Source organism: Hemitrygon akajei, chromosome 12, assembly GCF_048418815.1.
Source record: "Hemitrygon akajei chromosome 12, sHemAka1.3, whole genome shotgun sequence".
In the NCBI taxonomy this organism is placed as follows: Eukaryota; Metazoa; Chordata; class Chondrichthyes; order Myliobatiformes; family Dasyatidae; genus Hemitrygon; species Hemitrygon akajei.
Window position 1 is genome coordinate 57,150,552 of NC_133135.1, and position 19,957 is coordinate 57,170,508.

Genomic DNA, 19,957 nt, shown 5'->3' on the forward strand with positions numbered 1-19,957 from the left:
TTGACTCTCTGCTGAAGGTGCATAAAGTGGGGCAGCAATATCTTGGTTGTGCTGTGGGCTAGAGAAAAGCAGTCAAGACCATTCAACAGGGAAGATTTTGAAAATTGCCTCATTGAATTCAACCTAATTCTCCCCAATTCACAGGAAATGTATGTACTGGGCTCTGAAATAACACACTTTTTTCAGTCCAGATTTTTCTCATGAGTTGCCAAACACAGAAGTGTCACATTACTTTTCAACAACTATAATGAGCTTTGAGCAAAGTCTAAGAGTTGATGGGTTAGCAAGAGACGAGGTGACTATGTGATAATTGAAATCAATTATGAGTGCTTGGAATAAGTAATTCATTTCTTAAATTAAGCCTGTAATCCCTCAGCTACTCCCCTTGCTACTGAGTGCCTCCTCACTGCACACTTTATCTTTATCACCCCCTTAGAAAGTCTCACCGCTCCTGGGGGAGGGGGTGTGATACTGCCACTTTGGGAACCACTGTGATACACCCTGTGACATTTATCTATCTGTAACTCTACTCTGAGTGAACCATTTTCTTGTACTTCTCGGTCCTTCTGTTCTGCACACTCCCCAGGACTCTACCATTCTCTCTAAACTATAAACTACCCAAGACATCTTCATTAGTGAAGGTTCTAGAAATAATGACCATTGAGAAAATTAACAGTCATTGGGATAATGTTGGTTAAGTAGAGAAAGCCTGCCCAGAGTTGTTAAAGGCAGATCATGTCTAACTAACTAATGAAGCATTTTGAGGAATTAATTGAGGGCCAATGAGAGAAATGTAATTGATATGGATTTTATGGGATTCCAAACAGAAGATGATAAGATGTTGTCTAAAGCTCTTATCATCAAGAACAAAACCTATGAAGCACAAGAGACAATCATGGCACAGATAAAAAAACATTGGATACATGAGTTTCTTTTTGGATTAGAAAGAAGTGTACAGTGAGATTCCCCAGAGATGGCTAATGATGTCCTGGACTTGGGTGTATGGAGCACAATTTCCAAATTTGCAGATCACACCAAACTTAGAGGAATAGAGAGCTGAAAATGGCTATTAATCGACTTCAAGGAGATACAGGCAGGTTAAAACTAAATTTAGATGAATTTAAATGCTGAACAATGTCCAGTGTTACGTTTTGATAAAAATGAGAGTAAAAAATGACAGTATAAATGCATGGAATGAACTAAAATGAGTGCAAGAATAGAGAAATATGAGGAAATTTGTTGATGTTAGTAATGTACATTGAGAAAGTGGTCAGTAGAGTACTGATACTAAACTTTATAAATCAACATATAGAACATATGAGTAAGAAATAATTTATAAGAGTGGTCTGGCCACAATTGGGCTAATGAAAACCTATTCTGAGATACTGCCAACAGTCTATCCCACTGTTCAAAGACTATTCAACCATTCCCTAATTTGTTAATATGGACTCTTGACCTCACAATCTACCTCTTCTTCAAAGTTTGAAGTAAATTTTATTATCAAAGTGCATATATGTCACCATATACAACGCGAGATTCATTTTTCTGTAGGCATACACAACAAATCTATAGAATAGTAACTATAACAGGATCAATGGAAGATAACCAGAGTGCAGAAGACAACAAACTGTGTAAATGCAAATATAAGTAAATAGCTATAAGTAATGAGAACATGACATAATAAGATAAAGAGTCCTTGAAGTGAGGTTATTGATTGTGGGGCCATTTCAACGATGGGGCAAGCATATGTAGTTATTCCCTTGTATTCAGAGCCCGATGGTTGAGGGTTGGTGATTGTTCTTGGATCTGGTGATGTGAGTCCTGAGGCTCCTGTACCTTCTACCTGATGGCAGCAGCGAGAAGAGAGCATGACCTGGGTGGTCACACTCCTGCACCTACACCTCCTCCCTCACGATGATTCAGAGCCTCAAACAGGTGAGGTGCATTGGATCCAATTGTTTTTTAAAAATTATTATTTATTTATTAAATTTTAGAAATTACAAAGAATAAATGTGATGATAAAATAGTAAGAAAAATAATATTAACCCTCCCCCCTCCCCTTAACCCTTATCTAAAGAAAGAAAAAAAGGAAAGAAGAGAAAGATTGCCTGGATATCAGAGGATCCCCACATGCTCCATGGAGCTAAAAATAATTTTGATATTTATTTTTACTTTCCCCCATTACTTTATAATTTTATCTTCAAAGGACCTATGTATTTAATCCTATCTTTTGTAAGTATGGGAACCAAATTTTCAAAAATATATCATATTCATTTCTTAGATTGTACGTAATTTTTTCAAGTGGGATACAACTACGTATTTCATTATTCCAACGATCCATAGTTAAATATAAATCAGATTTCCAAGTAACTGCGATAACTTTTTTGGCTACTGCCAGTGCAATTTTTATAAATTTTTTCTGATACTTATTCAATTTAAGTTTTGGTATTGTCCCTTCAATGTCTCCTAATAAAAATAATAGTGGACTATGTGGGAGTTGTACTCCAGTAATTTGTTCCAATAAAAGTCTTAAATTTATCCAAAATGGTTGAATTTTAAAACAAGACCAAGTAGAATGTAAAAAAGTACCAGTTTCTTGATTACATTGAAAACAGTGGTCAGACATATTTGAATTTAATCTATTTATTTTCTGTGGTGTTATATATAATTGATGTAAAAAATTATATTGTATTAATCTAAGTCGAACATTTATTGTATTTCTCATACTATCAGAACATAATCTTGACCAGTTTTTCCCATCAATTTTAACATTCAAATCAGATTCCCATTTTTGTCTTGATTTATGAATTCCTGATTTAATTGTCTGTTTTTGAATCAAATTATACATACAAGATGTAAATTTTTTAATTTTTCCTTTGTGAATTAATATTTCTATTTCACTAGGTTTTGGTATCAACATTGTTTGACCCAGCTTTTCTTGTAAATAAGCTTTTAATTGAAAATAACAGAAAAGAATGTTATTTGATATTTTATATTTATTTTTTAATTGATCAAACGGCATCAATATACCTCCTTCAAAACAATCACCTATATATTTAATCCCCTTTTGGAACCAATTATGTAAAAGTTTATTATCCATTGTAAAAGGAATAAGCCTATTTTGAATTAAAGTTCTTTTTGCTAATAAAGGTTTCTTTATCTCATCGTCCATATTTACCTTATTCCATAAATCAATCAAGTGTCTTAATATAGGAGATTCTTTTTTTCCCCGTATCCATTTGGATTCCCATTTATATATAAAATCTTCTGGTATGTTTTCTCCTATCTTATCTAATTCTATTCTAATCCATGCCGGTTTCTCTTCATCAAAAAAAGACGCAATAAATCTAAGTTGATTTGCTTTATAATAATTCTTAAAATTTGGAAGTTGTAACCCTCCTAAATCAAATTTACATGTCAATTTTTCCAATGATATTCTTGACATCTTTCCTTTCCAAAGAAATTTCCTTACATATTTATTCAGTTCTTGAAAAAACTTCTGGGGTAATTGTATTGGTAAAGTTTGAAATAAATATTGCAATCTAGGAAATATATTCATTTTTACAGCATTAACTCTACCTATTAATGTTATTGGTAACATCATCCATTTATCAAGATCCTCTTTTATTTTTTTTTAATAATGGCAAATAATTTTGTTTATATAAATTTTTTACATCATTATCAACACTAATACCTAAATATTTTATCCCATTTATTGACCATCGAAATTGAGTTACTAATCGACATTGATTATAATTTCCTTTGGTAAGGGGTAAAATTTCACTTTTATCCCAATTTACTTTATACCCTGATACTTTCCCATATTCTTCCAATCTAAAAGATAATCTTTGCAAAGATTGCAATGGGTTTGTTAAATAAATCAAAACATCATCAGCAAATAAATTAATCTTATATTCTTCTTGATTAACTCTAAAGCCCCCAATGTCTGAATCTGTTCTAATTAATTCAGCTAATGGTTCTATTGCCAATACAAATAAAGCAGGTGATAATGGGCAGCCTTGTCTAGTTGACCTCGTTAAGCAAAATGGTGTTGAAATCTGACCATTTGTAACTGCTTTAGCTTGAGGATTAGTATTTAAAGTTTTAATCCATTGTATAAAAGATTTTCCTAACTCATATTTTTCCAATACCTTAAATAAAAAATCCCATTCCAATCTATCAAATGCTTTTTCTGCATCCAAAGCAACTGCCACACTCATTTCCTCTCTTTTTTTGTGCCAAATGAATTATACTACGTAAGTAACCGGGTTATATTATCCATTGATTGTCTGTTTTTAATAAAACCTGTTTGGTCCATATGTATTAATTTTGGTAAATATTTAGATATTCTATTAGATAAAATTTTTGCTAGTATTTTATAATCTGTATTCAACAAAGAAATAGGCCTATATGATTATATATATATTAAAGGATCTCTATCTTTTTTTGGCAATACAGTTATGATCGCTGTTAAAAAAGATTGTGGGAGTTTATGCATTCTTTCCACTTGGTATATTAATTCCATAAAAGGAGGAATTAATAAATCTTTAATTTTTTTATAAAATTCAGGAGGAAAACCATCTTCTCCTGGGGATTTATTACTCTGAAGTGATCCTAAAGCTTCTTCAACCTCTTTTAATGTAAATGGTATATCTAATCCTTTCTGTTCTTCCAAATTTAATTTTGGAAGGGTTATTTGTGATAAAAATTTATCTATCTCAGCAATCTTATTTTGTGATTCTGATTGATATAGTTCAGTATAAAATTTTTTTAAACTTTCATTAATTTCTAAAGGCTTATAAGTAACCTTATTTAGACTTGTTCTAATTGCATTTATTGTTTTAGAAGCCTGTTCTGTTTTCAACTGCCAAGCAAGAATTTTATGTGATCTTTCACCTAATTCGTAATATCTCTGTTTAGTTCTCATAATTACTTTTTCTGTACGATACGTCTGGAGTGTATTATATTGTAGTTTTTTATTAACAAGTTGTCTTTGTTTTTCTTCTGTCATATATCTTTGAGATTCTTTTTCTAACTTTATGATATCTTTTTCCAATTGATCTATTTCTGCTGCATATTCCTTCTTAATTTTAGATGTATAACTTATAATCTGGCCCCTTAAATATGCTTTCATCACTTCCCATAATACAATTTTATCCTCAACTGAATATAGATTTGTATCCAAAAAAATTGAATTTGTTTTTTCATAAAATCACAAAAATCTTGACGTTTTAATAAAATTGAATTAAATCTCCATCTATAGATCGATTCCTCCTTATCCATCATTATCATTGTCATTATCAAAGGGGAATGATCTGACAGTATTCTTGCTTTATATTCCACACTTTTCACTCTATCTTGAATATTTTTTGATAATTAAAAAAAATCAATCCTTGAGTAAGTTTTATGTCTATTTGAATAAAATGAATAATCTCTTTCTCTTGGATTAATTTTTCTCCATATATCAATTAGGTTTAAATCTTTCATTAATGATAAAGTTAGTTTTGATTCTTTTGATTTTGTAACAACTTTAGTTGACCTATCCAAAACTGGATCTAAACAAAAATTAAAATCTCCACCTATTAATATTTTATCATGTGCATCAGCCAAGTTCAAAAAAACTTCTTGTATGAATTTTGCATCATTTTCATTTGGTGCATAAATGTTCATAAAAGTCCATAATTCTGAAAAAAATTGACAATGTATAATCACATATCTCCCCACAGAATCAATTATTACATTTTGTATTTTAATTGGTAAAGATTTATTAACCAAAATTGCAACTCCTCTCAGTTTTGAATTAAATGAAGCTGCAATGACATTTCCAACCCAATCTCTCTTTAATTTCTTATGTTCTGTTTCTGTTAAATGTGTTTCTTGTAAAAAAGCTATATCTCCTTTCATTTTCTTAATATATGTTAAAACTCTTTTTCTTTTCACAGGTCCATTAATTCCATTAACATTAAAACTTAAAAAATTAAGTAAATGGATCCAATTGTTAAATGTTAATTGTCATTTTGTTGTAATTTAACAACTAATTGTCTCCATGTATTTTAAGTAGCTTTTATATGCATATCAGTTTAATATGTATAGCAGTTTAATATGCCTCTAGTGGCTATACAAAATACAATTCTGAAAGGTTCTCTGTATTTCAGTAAGTGAATAAGTGTATTCTCATTCTCATTGGTTAATTTTACTGAAGTATTGAATAAGTAATTTCTAATTGGTTTACCCTTATCTATAGATTAGAATGGATTTTTCCTAATCTTTGGGTATAAAAATAATTGTTTTATACTAGGTGCTATCTTTAGTTTCTCTCTTCTTCAAGCAGCAGTGACCCTCTGTCACCGTTTTGTTCCTATTCTCTTTGTTCTATCAACTCTTAACAAAATGATTATGAAGCAACATATTTATGCCTTGATCCTGACTTCTAAAAGAATCTTGGATTGAAATACCAGAATTCAACAGGCGACACATCACTTGCAAGTCTATTGGAGTATCCATTGTATCTGGTGCTCCTGGTGTAGCCTCTTCTACATCAGAGAGACTCGACATAGATTTGGGCTCTGCTTTGTCAAGCACCTTTGTTCTATCTGCCACAAAACGCAGGATCTTTTAATGGCCACCATATTAATTCAGCTTCACATTCCCATTCCAACATGTCTGTCCATGGGTCCCTCTACTGCCCATTGAGGTCAAGTTGGAGGAACAACACCCTATATTCTGTCTGAGTAGCCCCCAACTTGAGGACATGAACACTGATTTCTCTAACTTCTGGTAATTAACCTCTCTCCCATCTTTCTTTTTCCATTCCCCTTTCTGGTTAGCCTCTTAATGCATTCCTTTTCTTCTCCTGCCCATCACCTCCCTCTGGTACCCCTGCTCCTTCTCTTTCTTCCATGGCCCATTGTCCTCTCCTATTAGATTCCATCTTTTCTATCTTCCCCCTCACCTAGTCTCACCTATCACTTACCAGCTAGTACTACTCTCCCCCCCCCCCCCCACCGCCGCACCTCTGTATTCTGTCCCTTCTCTTTCCAATCCTGTTGGAGGACCTTGGCCAAAAACATCGACTCTTTGTTCCCTTCCATACATGCTGCATGCTGCTGCTGCTGCCTGATTTCCTGAGCTCCCCCAGCACTTTGTATGTGTTGCTGAAGGGCAATAAGTTTCAGATTCTCACTCAGTGAAATAAGAGGTAAGAAAAAATGCTAGGACTAGTTAAAATAAAAGGAAATTAAGGAACAGGAATACGAACTTCTATTCTGAAAGTTGCGTGATAACTTCTTATTCATGATGTCTAACAAAAGAATTCTATCAAAATAAAACCAGCCAGGAGAATTGTTTCTGTGTCACATCTGTCCTTGATCTGTAATGAACTAACAATAAAATTCTGGTACGGTCACTGTTAGCCTCTGGAAAATCTCACATTGTATTTGTTTATTTAATAGGGTTTTCATGGGCATTCCACCTGAGGGGAATGAAGGAAAACATCTTAATCTAAGCTATATTTCTCAGTATTACGATTTGATTGACAGATATAAAAGAAATAATTAAACCCATGACCACTTACATAACTGCGCAGTTGAATTTCTAAGGTATGTAATGCTAGCTTTTAAATCAGCTTTGTAGTTGCTGTGAAGCTACAGAAGTGGGAAGCTACCTCATTCATGAGGAACTACTAGATGCCTGGGCTTCAGTAATAAAGATTAGAGCCAAGTGACCTCCTTCTGCACTGGTATCCCCTTGGCTTGTTTAGCGTGTTTGTATGCACCTTCATTAGGGAGGAGATAAATCACTGAGCAAGGAAAGGCAACACTAAACCAGGACTTCAAAGTCTTGAGGCAGGGAAGAGGAAATGTAAGGAGGTTTTTTTGTTAAGTTTTGTTCTTAAGATTTATTTTTAATAAATGTGCATTTATAGTCACAATGCTATTTAGATAATATTGCACCTAATGAAACAGTGCTACTGTGCTAGGTGATTATAATTAGTACATGATGATATACATTAAGGTGTACTGTGCATGATTTGCCACTTCTGGTGATTTAATACAGTAGCTATGTATTATTTATTTATTAGCTCTGGCAATTGGAATAAAAGGGCTGATTGCAACTTTTGGCTATCTGTTATCATAATTAATCAGTCATTCATTCCATATTCTGCTGAATTTTTCCATTGAAATATGGAAGGCAACCAATCTCTTATCACTTTTTTTTTGCAGCTGCCAACACTTAGTCACGGCCCGACTGTATTTTTAAACTGAACAACCAAAGTGAATAGCGTCACTGAGATTGAAAAGAGTAAACAAATTATGAACCAAACTTAATTCAATTATTATTGAATGATAAATACTAATGAATGGTTTTACAGATGATAAATATCAAATTTTGATTAAAAAATTGATGATAACTTATTCATTATTTTTGATTTGCCTTATTTTTACTTTATCTTCACATTTAACAGTGTCTTGGATTTAGTCCTTCTTCAAATTGGGTTCCAAAGTTTGAAGAAGTATTTTTTCCATTAAAAATAAAATGTGGTAATATATTCACGGAACATTGATTACAAATGGTGCAATAAATGTGCGGTCATGAGGTAAAAGTATAGCTCTACAGTCTCCTGTACCTCAATAATAATTATTTTATTGTTAATAATTTATTTATAACAATCAATTATTAATTAATTTGTAATCAATTTCCCGTATTGTGAGTAATAATTAATTTTTTGGGTTGCTTTGTCTGGTGGTACAGGGTTTGAATGATGTTCAGGGAACATAAATCAGTGGGACATCTGTCAAACTGCACGCAGATCTGTCACTGTCTTTTGTGTTCTTGGAAGCCTACCTACGATGTTTTGATTCAGGTTCAGATACAGATTTGGTTCAAAATGGGAGATGCTTGCAAATATAAAAGTATGTTAATTAAGAACAGATTCTTCCACATTTTGCAAAGATACGCTACTTGATAAACTTGTTCGGCATTGTGCTACCTGTCGGAATCTGAACTAGAAACAATTGTTATCTCTGGCAATCTTCTAACCATTGTAATGAATGTTATCCCAATCTTTCAATCTTATTGATACCCACCGGAAGGTATATCAGCAATATCAGTTACTCTGCAGTTCACAGGAGTCTTGCACTGGCGACTGACAAGTTATGCACTGGCCTGCATGATATCAGAAAAAGCTGCAGAGTTGTAAGCCAGGTACATCGTTGGCACTAGCCTCCCCACCATTGAGGACGTCTTCAAAAGGCAATGCCTCCAGAAGGTGGCATCCATCATAAGGTCTCACATCACCCAGGCCATGCCTCTTCTCATTACTACCATCACAGAGGAGTTATAGGAGCCTGTAGAACCACACTCAAAGTTTTAGGAACATCTTCTTCCCTTCTGCCATCAGATTACTGAACAGTCAATGAACACTACCTCACTATTTTGCTATCTTTTTGGATGGCTTATTTATTTTTTTATAGTATTCCTTATGGTAATTCATAACAATTCTATAACATATTGCACTGTACTGCTGCCACAAAACAAATCTCACAACATTCTGTATGTCAGTGATAATAAGCCTGATTCTGGTTCTATTAATACTGTACTGGATTTTGCAAAGCACAAAATATTTTGGATAGCATTCATCAAGTGATTAGTGAACACCAAAACAAAACCATGTAGATTAGGCATGATTTGCGGCTAGTAATCAGAATGCCCTTTATTCAGAGATGGAGGAAGATTCAGCCTACAGTCTTCACCTTTGATTTCTAACGCCTCCAAAGAGCGGCTAATTTAAAATGCAGTTGGCCCATGCATCCAAAAGAATGATGATTCATTTGAAATAATCTTGTCATATCATTTTCTATCCGGTCAGATAAAAGTTCATCTCAAAGGGATGACAATCTTAGCTATGCCATGGAGAACCCTCTACCCACAGCCATTATGTAATGCCCGCAGGACCCTGAGAAGGCTCACATCCTACTCTGATCAGAGAAGCAAGAAAGACTGCAAATGCTGGAAACCTGTAGCAACACACAAAATGCTTCAGAAAATCAGGGGGTCGGGCAGCATCTATATGTAAAGGGAGATGGTCAATTGACCTTCTGAGTGGAGATCATTCATCAGACCAGGGCAGAATGCATCTCAGCAGATCCTAAGAATTTATCCACCATTAAACCTGCTAAAGCATTTAATCTGTTTTTTAATGATAACATGTTCCGGAATTTCACCTTCTCCCTGCCTGAATTCTCAAACTATTGATCCTCTCCAGGTTAAGGGCAGCTCATACGTACAAGCAGGTATCTGGTAGACTGGCAGGATGGATTTGCCAGGTGCTACAGGGCTGCAGGTATTTTCCACCACTGGTTCATTGCCATGTTTCTGACTTGTGAAATGTTCGGGCCACAGGTATAGCAGCCTGCTGCGTCCTGGGGAGGACCTTTACAATGTCCCTCTCCTTATCCCTTGATTTCCTTAATAACCAAAAGTCTTTTGATCTCTTTCTCTCCCTCAAGTACTTTCAGGATCTGTGCCTGCATACCCCTCCTGATTGGAGAATTTTGAGGATTCATTACCCTCTGAGTGAAGAAATTACTTCTCAGCTCTCTTCTATTGGAATATTGATTCAGGACAGGGTTAATCATCATCTGGAGGAAAATACTTTAATGAATTTGAGCCAGAAAAGATTGGTTAAGAGTATACTATGATTGAGAGGAATTTTTGATGAGTTAAGGGTAGAGTTGATGAGTGGGTGTGGTGTACATGGGCCTTTGATAAAGTGGCATATAATGGGCATATCAGCAAAGTTGAAATGGATGCAAAAGAGGGGCATTGATGGCATGGGTCCAATGTTGGCCGATTTTATGGATTAGGACAAGATGAATGATGGCATTCCTTGGGACTGGTAATTGATACAATCTTTGTTAATGATATGGACTTAGAGGTTCAAACTGCTATTTCTAAACACATAGGCACAAAGCCTGGCTTTGTGAGGAGAATAGAGGGAGGTTCAGTGGGCTGCTGACAGGCTGGTTAGTTGAGCAGGCATGTAGCAAATAGAGGGAAATGTGAGGTCATGTGAAGAGAGGATGGAGGACTCGATACTGTGCTGTATTACCCTAAGTAGTAACTATTACTCCTTCAGTGACCAAAGGTGAATTTCACTCTCATGCTGTCAGCCATATCTTAGGTAGGAGCAGAATAATAAGTTATACATTACCCTTGCCCTTGACCCTGCTGACGAGACGGATTGAACATTTCTGCCAGTGTGGGAGAGCTAAAAATTCTGGGAGTCAAAGCTCCTCGGAAGAGTGCATTTCCCTCTCTAATCTATAACTTTAACGTCTCCAAACCTCTGACCCCTAAGTGCACACTTGATGATGGAGGAGAGGTAGTGTAGTGGTCAGGGTAAAGCTTTACAACACTAGTGATCAGTAGTCAGAGTTCAATTCCCACCAATGTCTGTAAGGAGTTTGTACATTCTCCCTGTGACTGCTTGGGTTTCCTCTGGGTGCTCTGTATTCCTCCCACATTCCAAAGACGTGAGTTAGGGTTAGAGCTAGCAGATTGTGGGCATGCTATGTCAGTGTCAGGAGCATGGAGACTCGTGCGGACTGCCCCAGCACATCCTCATACTGTGCTGGTTGTTGATGCAAATGACACACTTCACTGTATGTTTCAATGTGCACGTACACGTGACAAATAAAGCTAATCTTTAATCTCTATGATAGGAAGTATCTATGACTGTTATCTTCATTAAATTGCATAACAAAGTCTTATAATTAAAAGTGATACAATGAGACATTTACATACTTTGAACTTCTGATCTTTGCAGTTTGAAAACATATGTAAATAAGACTGAATCTACTGGACCTCAGCTCTAGGTGGTAAACTATTAACAGCACACCTTCAATTTTTATAACTCCTTTGAAGTAGAAAAATAAGGCCAACTACAAAACCATCATCTCTAATTACAATGCCAATAATAAACTTAATATTGATAGTGCATTAAGATACCAACTAGGCTTCTTTGGTTACTTTGTATTTAGATGAGTGTGATGAGTACAGGTGAATGTCTTTATAATACTTCCCCTTAATATGTCAGATATATTTTTTCACTGACAGAAAACCCCAGAAGTGGCACTTTGTTTATCACACAAGAGACTGACCAATCTGACAGAAGTTGTTATTTAGACCAAACACTTACGTTGAGTCAGTGTCTTTTTCTTTCTTCCGTATACCAAAAGCTTTCCTTGTACGTTTTCTCAATCCTGTTAAGTAAAACACAAAGTACGTGAGCGTGACTTTAAATAGAATTTCAAAAGATCAATAGAATTATGTACTTCAGGTAAATAAAAGGTCATAGTTTCCTGCTGCAAGAAACTAAATAGAATTTATTTTTCCTATGCTGTTTTACTCTGGTTCCATTTTGTCTTTTTCCAAATCACCATTCTTCTTCTAGACAATACGTGATGCAAGCCATCATCACCAATTTTAATCTGCCCTCATGAGATCTCAACACGCTTTCAATGGACAGTGATTAAGAGTGTGAAACCTGGCAAATTCCTCCTACGCCTTGTCTAGGCGATTAAGGCAAATGGCTGACATTTTGAATAAAATTGGATGAATTAGTTCTTCCACATTCCTGGGTCTACAATGAATAAACGGACCGGTGGGTGGCCAAATAAATTGTTCTTAAAATAAAACCCTAAATAAAATTTAGCTTTTATAAGCTACATTTTTCCTTGTGCTCATAATGATCACTTTTTACAAAGAAAAAAAATACATAAATAGTGTCTTGCAATTTTGCTGCTAACAGCATGCAATCAAAATCTACTGTATTGAGGGAACTTTGGTTCATAGAGATTCCTCCGAGAAAATCTGAAGGGGGTGTGTGAGGAAAAATCAGACAGCTTATGCTGGGAGGAGGAGTTCATGTCTCTGAAGGGAACATATGAACAATATGTAAAAAGGAGTGCTTACTAATTAGAACTCTATATTCTTGTGCCTCTATCTTCAGAAGTTATTGAAACTGAGGCAGTTTATGTGTATTTCCTCCTTGTTTGTTCTGTGCTTAACACCTTCCAATTGATCAAGATACAGAACTGACAGGGGCAAGAAGAACTAATGGACAGGAGAAAAGGAGCTAATGCAAATAAAGCCTGGAGAAAAAGAAAAACAAACGATGCAAACTTAATGAATGAGTTAAGGAGAAATAAATGGAGGGAGAATAGTAGACAGCAACGAAAGGCAAAGATAAAGGCAGGAAAATGGCTTGCGAGTGTGAAACTGGAGAGGATAATAAAGTAATAGTTTAAACTTATTCACAATTATATTTGGGATGTTTAAATACTCTGAGTTAGTCTGCTGTCACCCATTTCACCATGCAACACAATATATGTACACTGCCCCACCACCCTGCCTCAGCCCCCCACCAGATCCCAAAGACGAGGTCTGGGAATGAAGTTGGGATCTAACTGCGATTTTAAAAAAATGTTTTTTTAAAGTTATGTATATTGACTGAAAAATTGTCAGCTAAATAAAAAAAACACAGCTTATAATGAAGAAAATTCTCTTGAAGCTTATCATCTTTTTTGACGTAACAGATGGAAACAATTTGGAAATCCAGCTCCCTGGGTCTATCTCTGGTGCAGGCAATTCAGTTTCTCAGGACAGTAGGAAACTGCCCTGAGGATATTCATTTCTTAAAGATAAAAATAAATGTATGAGTTTATTATTTTAAAGCATCTGCCATCTATTACTATCAAATACTTAATGCTTCTCAACAACAAAGAAGATAGCAGAATACTTCTTTAAGAAAAAGACGAATGCAGATTTAAGATAAAGATCTCTCTATAACTCATGCTTTTTACTTAAGTGAGGGTATGAATTATTATACATTCTCTCTTATTACTCTAGTCTTCACATATTAATGATAATTCAGATTCTGTGAGATGCTCATTCTGGTTGCCATTTTTATAATATTTCCCATGTATTTCAAAACAGTCATGCAAATCCTGAGGAAGGTCAATCTTATACTGCCTCAGTTAATTTAGAAACAATCTGGTAGGACTTTAATTCAGATTTGAAATCTATAAAATGGAATACAGACATGAATTATTCTACAGATGTTATCTACATTCTGACTTAGAGAAATGATTTTGTATGTAATCTAACTTTTGTTTCCCCAGCACATCATTATAAGTTTTTTTTTAAAGAAATCTAGCTCTGGTTTCTGGAATAGGAATGAAAACTCATTGAATACACTGGTGGGTGTGACCTGTACAAAAAGGACGGGTTGCACTTGAATCCAGGAGAACCAATATCCTGGCGGGCAGGTTTGATAGAGCTGTTGGGGAGGGTTTAAAGTAGTTTGGCAGGGGGGTGGGAATCAGAATGTGAGTGCAGGGATTAAGGTAGAAGGACAAGGGCATGATGCTAAGAGTTCGGATTTGATGAGGAAGGACAGACTGGGAACAGAACATAATTGTAGCCAGTTAAAGGGGCTGAAATGTGTCTATTTCAATGCTAGGAGTATTAGGAACAAGGAGGATGAACTTAGAGCATGGATTAGTATGTGGAACTACGATGTTGTGGCCGTTACTGAAACTTGGTTGGAGGAAGGGCAGAATTGGATGATGCAGGTCCCAGGGTTCAGGTGTTTTAAAAGGAATAGGATGGGAGGTAGAAAAGGGGGGAGTGGCATTGCTGGTCAGGGATAGTATCACAGCTGTAGAAAGGGAGGACGCTGCAGAGGTAGTGTCCGCAGCGTCAGTCTGGGTGGAAGTCAGAAATAGGAAGGGATCAATCACTGAGCTGGGAGTAGTCTATTGGCCCCTGAATAGCCCTTGGGATACCGAGGAGCAGATAAGCAGGCAGATTTTAGAATGGAGCAGGAAATACAGGGTAGTAGTTATAGGTGATTTCAACTTCCCTCTTATTGACTGGCACCTCCTGAGTGCAAGGGGGTTAGATGGGGCTGAATTGTCAGGTGTATTCAAGACGGATTCCCGATACAGTATATGGACCGGCCGACGAGAGGAGAGGCTATACTGGATCTAGTTCTGGGTAATGAACCTGGTCAGGTGACAGACCTCCTGGTGAGGGAGCATTTTGGTGAGGGTGACCACAACTCCCTTAGCTTCAGCATAGCTATGGAAAGGGATAAAATCAGATGAAATGGTAAAGTGCTTAACTGGGGAAAGGCTAACTTTGAAGGGATGAGGCAGGAACTAGCGAGAGTAAATTGGAAACAGATGTTCAAAGGGGAAAGCACAGAAGTAATGTGGGAGAAGTTTAGGGACCACTTGAGCTGGGTTCAGGATAGGTTTGTCCCACTGAAGCAAGGAAAAATGGTAGGAAAAAGGACCCGTGGCTGACGAAACATGTGAGGCAACTTGTCAAGAGGAAAAAGGAAGCATATGTTAGATATAAGAAGCAGGAAATAGGAGGGGCTTATGAGAAATATAGGGTAGCCAGGAAGGAGCTAAAGAAAGGACTTAGGAGAGCTCGAAGGGGGCATGAGAAGGCCTTGTCATGCAGGATTAAGGAGAACCCCAAGGTGTTCTATGTGTATGTGAAGAATAGGAGGATGACAAGAACGAAGGTGGGACCGTTAAGGATAAGGAGTGCAACATGTGCCTGGAGGTGGAGGAGGTTGGGGAGTTCCTAAGTGAATACTTTGCTTCAGTATTCACAAGTGAAAAGGATCTTGATCAGGATGAGGTCGAAGTAGAGCGGGCCTGTGTGCTGGACAATGTGGAGATTAGGGAAGAAGAAGTGCTGGATCTTCTTAAAAACATTAAGATTGATAAATCCCCAGGGCCAGACATGATACAACGGAGGCTGTTGTGGGGATTGAGAGAAGAGATCGCAGGAGCATTGCCCATGGTCTTTGAATCCTCTTTGGCTGCAGGGGAAGTGCCGGAGGACTGGAGAATGGCAAATGCAGTTCCCTTGTTTAAAAAAGTTAATAAGAAGAAACCTGGGAACTATAGACCAATGAGTCTTACGTCAGTGGTATGCAAACTACTGGAAAGAATTCTTAAGGATAGGATCTATGAGCATTTGGAAAATTACCGTCTACTCATGGATAGTCAACATGGCTTTGTGAAGGGAAGATTGTGCCTCACGTGCCTGATTGAGTTTTTTGAAGAGGTAACAAAAGAAATTGATGAGAGTAGGGCAGTGGATGTGGTCAACATGGATTTTAGCAAAGCACTTGACAAGGTCCCTCATGAGAGACTCATTCAGAAAGTCATGAGGCATTGGATAAGTGGAACCTTGGCTGTTTGGATAAAAAATTGGCTTAAAGGAAGAAAGCAGAGGGTAGTTGTGGAAGGAAAGTATTCTGCCTGGAAGTTGGTGACTAGTGGAGTGCCGTAGGGATCTGTCCTGGGACCCCTGCTATTTGTGATTTTTATAAATAACCTGGATGTAGAGGTGGAAGGATGGAGTGAGTTTGTGGATGACACGAAGATTGGAGGAGTTGTGGATGGAGCTATAGGTGGTCAAAGGTTACAAGAGGACATAGACAGACTGCAGAGTTGGGCAGAAAAATGGCAGATGGAGTTCAATCCGGATACGTGTGAGGTGATGCATTTTGGAAGGACAAACCAGAAGACTGAGTACAGGATTAATGGTCAGTTACTTAAGTGTGTGGATGAACAAAGGGACCTTGGGGTTCAAATCCATACATCCCTCAAGGTCGCTGCGCAGGTTGATAGGGTATCTAAGAAGGCCTATGGGATGCTAGGCTTCATTAACAGGGGGATTGAGTTCAAGAGTAGAGAGGTCATGTTGCAACTCTACAAATCTCTAGAGAGACCGTACTTAGAGTATTGTGTTCAATTCTGGTCACCTCATTATAGGAAGGATGTGGAAGCTATGGAGAGGGTGCAGAGGAGATTTACCAGGATGTTGCCTGGATTGGAGAACAAGTCATATGAAGCAAGGTTAGCAGAGCTGGGACTTTTCTCTTTGGAGCGTAGAAGGATGAGAGGGGACTTGATAGAGGTCTACAAGATTATGAGAGGCATCGATAGGGTGGATAGTCAGTACCTGTTTCCCAGGGCACCAGTAGCAAACACCAGAGGGCATATGTACAAAATAAAGGGAGGGAAGTTTAGGGGAGACATCAGGGGTTAGTTTTTTTACACAGAGGGTTGTGAGTGTCTGGAATGACTTGCCAGGGATGCTGGTGGAGGCTAAAACATTAGGGGTATTTATGAGCCTCTTGGACAGGCACATGGATGAAAGAAAAATGGAGGGTTATGGGGTAGTGTGGGTTTAATACTTTTTTATTAAGGATTATATGGGTCAGCACAACATGGAGGGCTGAAGGGCCTGTACTGTGCTGTAGTGTTCTATGGTTCTATGGTAGTTTAATCATGTGATTAGACATAATTATCAACAATAATTTGTCAACATAATCATTGTATTTATCACATAAAGTTATGCCAGTTGGCTCATTGTGTTTCTTTAACAGCCGCAGCAAAAGAGAATACTTAAAACAGAATGAAAGAACAGGAGGCCATTCAGGTTATGGGGAAAAGGTTGTGAAAAGGAATGTCACAGAGGACAGTTACAGTAAGCAGCCATATCCAGGAGTCCTGAAGATTGTGTTACCTGGCTAGTGCCAGAGTTAGAAAGGTAACTCCTAGCAGATGAAGAATTTGAGCAAGTAGGGGCAGATCCAGTTGCTATATTTCTGTAGAAAACAGCAAAATAAGATGAATTAAAAATAAAGTCCTGATGAGAAAGTTTGAGGAGCCAGAGAAAAAGATTTTAAAAAAAAACATCAAAGGTAACAATTCCTGGGTTACATTCTATGCCAAACACAGACTGCCTAGAAGAGAAAGGAGCAGACATATAAAAAATTTGAAAAAGAGGAAGGATTTCTATTCATGGGACATTGGCACCACTCCTAGGGAAAGTAGAACTATCCCCTTGGGATGCACTGACCCTACTGAATCATCTAAGACAATCAGACCATGGCTATGAACTAATGAGGGAGTAGGGGAGCTCAGGCAGAAGTACTTTTTTAATCTGGGAAAGAAGATTTAAGGTTGTACACTGTCCAGGTCAGGCAGGCCCATCAGGAAATGAAAGAATTTATTAATATTGATAGGGTACTGGCAGCAATGTCACAGCTGGAGAAATGTTTGGGATAAAATTAAATGTGCTATATCTGCATGAATGGATCATTAGTAACAAGATAGTTGCATTAGTTGCACCAACAGCAAAGATAACGAAAGAACCTGCCATTAATATTGAGGACTAGCACTAAAGTGAGCAACTGTGTAGAACCTCTCCAAATCTGTTCAACATTCCAGAGTGATCAAGGTTAGGAATACAATGTTTTTGCAACTTTTAGAAAAGTGAAATGGAATGGGATGTGGGTTAATCTTGATTAACAATAGAATACAATAGATGGTGGGGGACAGATCTTGGCCAATAAAATCAAACCAAACTACAAAATAATGAAGAAAAGAAAACACAATAAGCTTGAACTGGATCCACGTTCCCAATCCCTGGCTCAGCCTTACACCTTAGTATTCAAAGGGTAGCCATCGGGTCACATGTGTTGCAACAAATTCAACCAATGAACAACTTTATGAAACAGGTGGAATTCCTAGGTCCAATCCCAGTTTGACAATGAGAAGCTTTGCTTTGTACATACCTTTCATTTTGCTACATCTACACATTTCTAGATCACATCCTAACACATTTTGACCACAGCCAGCAATAAGGTCCGCTGTTCAATCACTTTTATTTTAAAAGCTTACGCTTCCTAACTCAGTTCTTTGTTTTCAGAATCAGTCTTGTGCATCCCCTGCATTATCTCCCATAACTCAGTTACCTTCTTGGTGTCAAGAAATACTGAGAGTGGAACATATGACCACATGGTTTCTGCTAGGACTCAGGTTTCTTTACATATCACAAATATATTTTGGTAGATTAATTATCCTTAAGTCTATATTAATGGCAAAACCCTTTATAGGGATGTTGTTGGACACATGGTGAAGAATAAACTACAGGGTACAGACAGATTTAGAGGGAGGAGCAAACAGATTGGGATGGTGCACTGGAGTTGGCACAGAATTGATAGATTCAGTGGCCTTTTTTTCTGTTTTTATTTTCTTTAAATGAAGCAAGTTGTGTCCTGTTTCATGCCTCAAGAAAGAGTAGCTGGCAAGGACATTATTATTGCCTGGAAGTGACCTGGCTTCTTCTTTTCATCATTTTGACACAGCGCACCAACACAATGGTCTCAGTTTTAGAGTTGTGTAGTGACTGAAAAACTGGCAACATTTGACCGTGGTGGGCTGCGAAATACGACAGCAGCTTCTGGAAGAAGCACATGCTTCGCTGCTGTCCATGATTCCCTGCACTTCCACAGGAAGTGGTGACCTGCATCATTCTCGAGCTTAATCTCATTAGTGCTGTATTCTGGTGGGAACATCAGACATTTACATACTTGTAAAAACACAAAAATACAACTGCAGATGCTGTGGATCAAAGAATACGTACACGACGCTGGAAGAACTCAGCAGGCCAGGCAGCATCTGTGAGAAAAGAGTAGCCGACGTTTTGGGCCGAGACCCTTCATCAGGAATGGGGGGGAAGATAGGGCCGAAGCCCAGTAATAGAGATGGGAGGGGGGGGGTAGGGCCTAGAGGCGCCAGGTGGAAAACCAATCAGAGGAAAGATAAAGGGGGGAGGGGGAGGGGATAAGCATGAAAGAACTGTAGAGATAAAGAAGCAGAAAGTTGAAAGGGGAGAGAGGCAGAGAGGGACCTGGGATAGGGGAAGGGGGAGGGAATTACCGGAAATTGGAGAATTCAATGTTCATACCACCAGGCTGGAGGCTACCCAGACGGTAGATGAGGTGTTGCTCCTCCAACCTGAGTTTGGCCTCATCATGGCAGTAGAGGAGGCCATGTATGTACATATCTAGATGGGA

General features: G+C 37.4%; 1 protein-coding gene across 10 annotated transcripts in view; it reads right to left on the bottom strand.

Annotated features, from left to right (window-relative positions):
- Positions 1-19,957, bottom strand: part of sgip1a (SH3GL interacting endocytic adaptor 1a) — a 172,336-nt gene that overhangs the window by 123,857 nt on the left and 28,522 nt on the right. For 9 of the 10 annotated variants that reach the window (XM_073063163.1, XM_073063168.1, XM_073063167.1 and 6 more), the window contains exon 3: positions 12,200-12,263. In XM_073063163.1, the coding sequence (XP_072919264.1) occupies positions 12,200-12,263 (64 nt within the window). Of the gene's footprint in view, positions 1-12,199; positions 12,264-19,957 lie in introns of those variants that run through there. The other variant, XM_073063165.1, reaches the window with a different exon arrangement.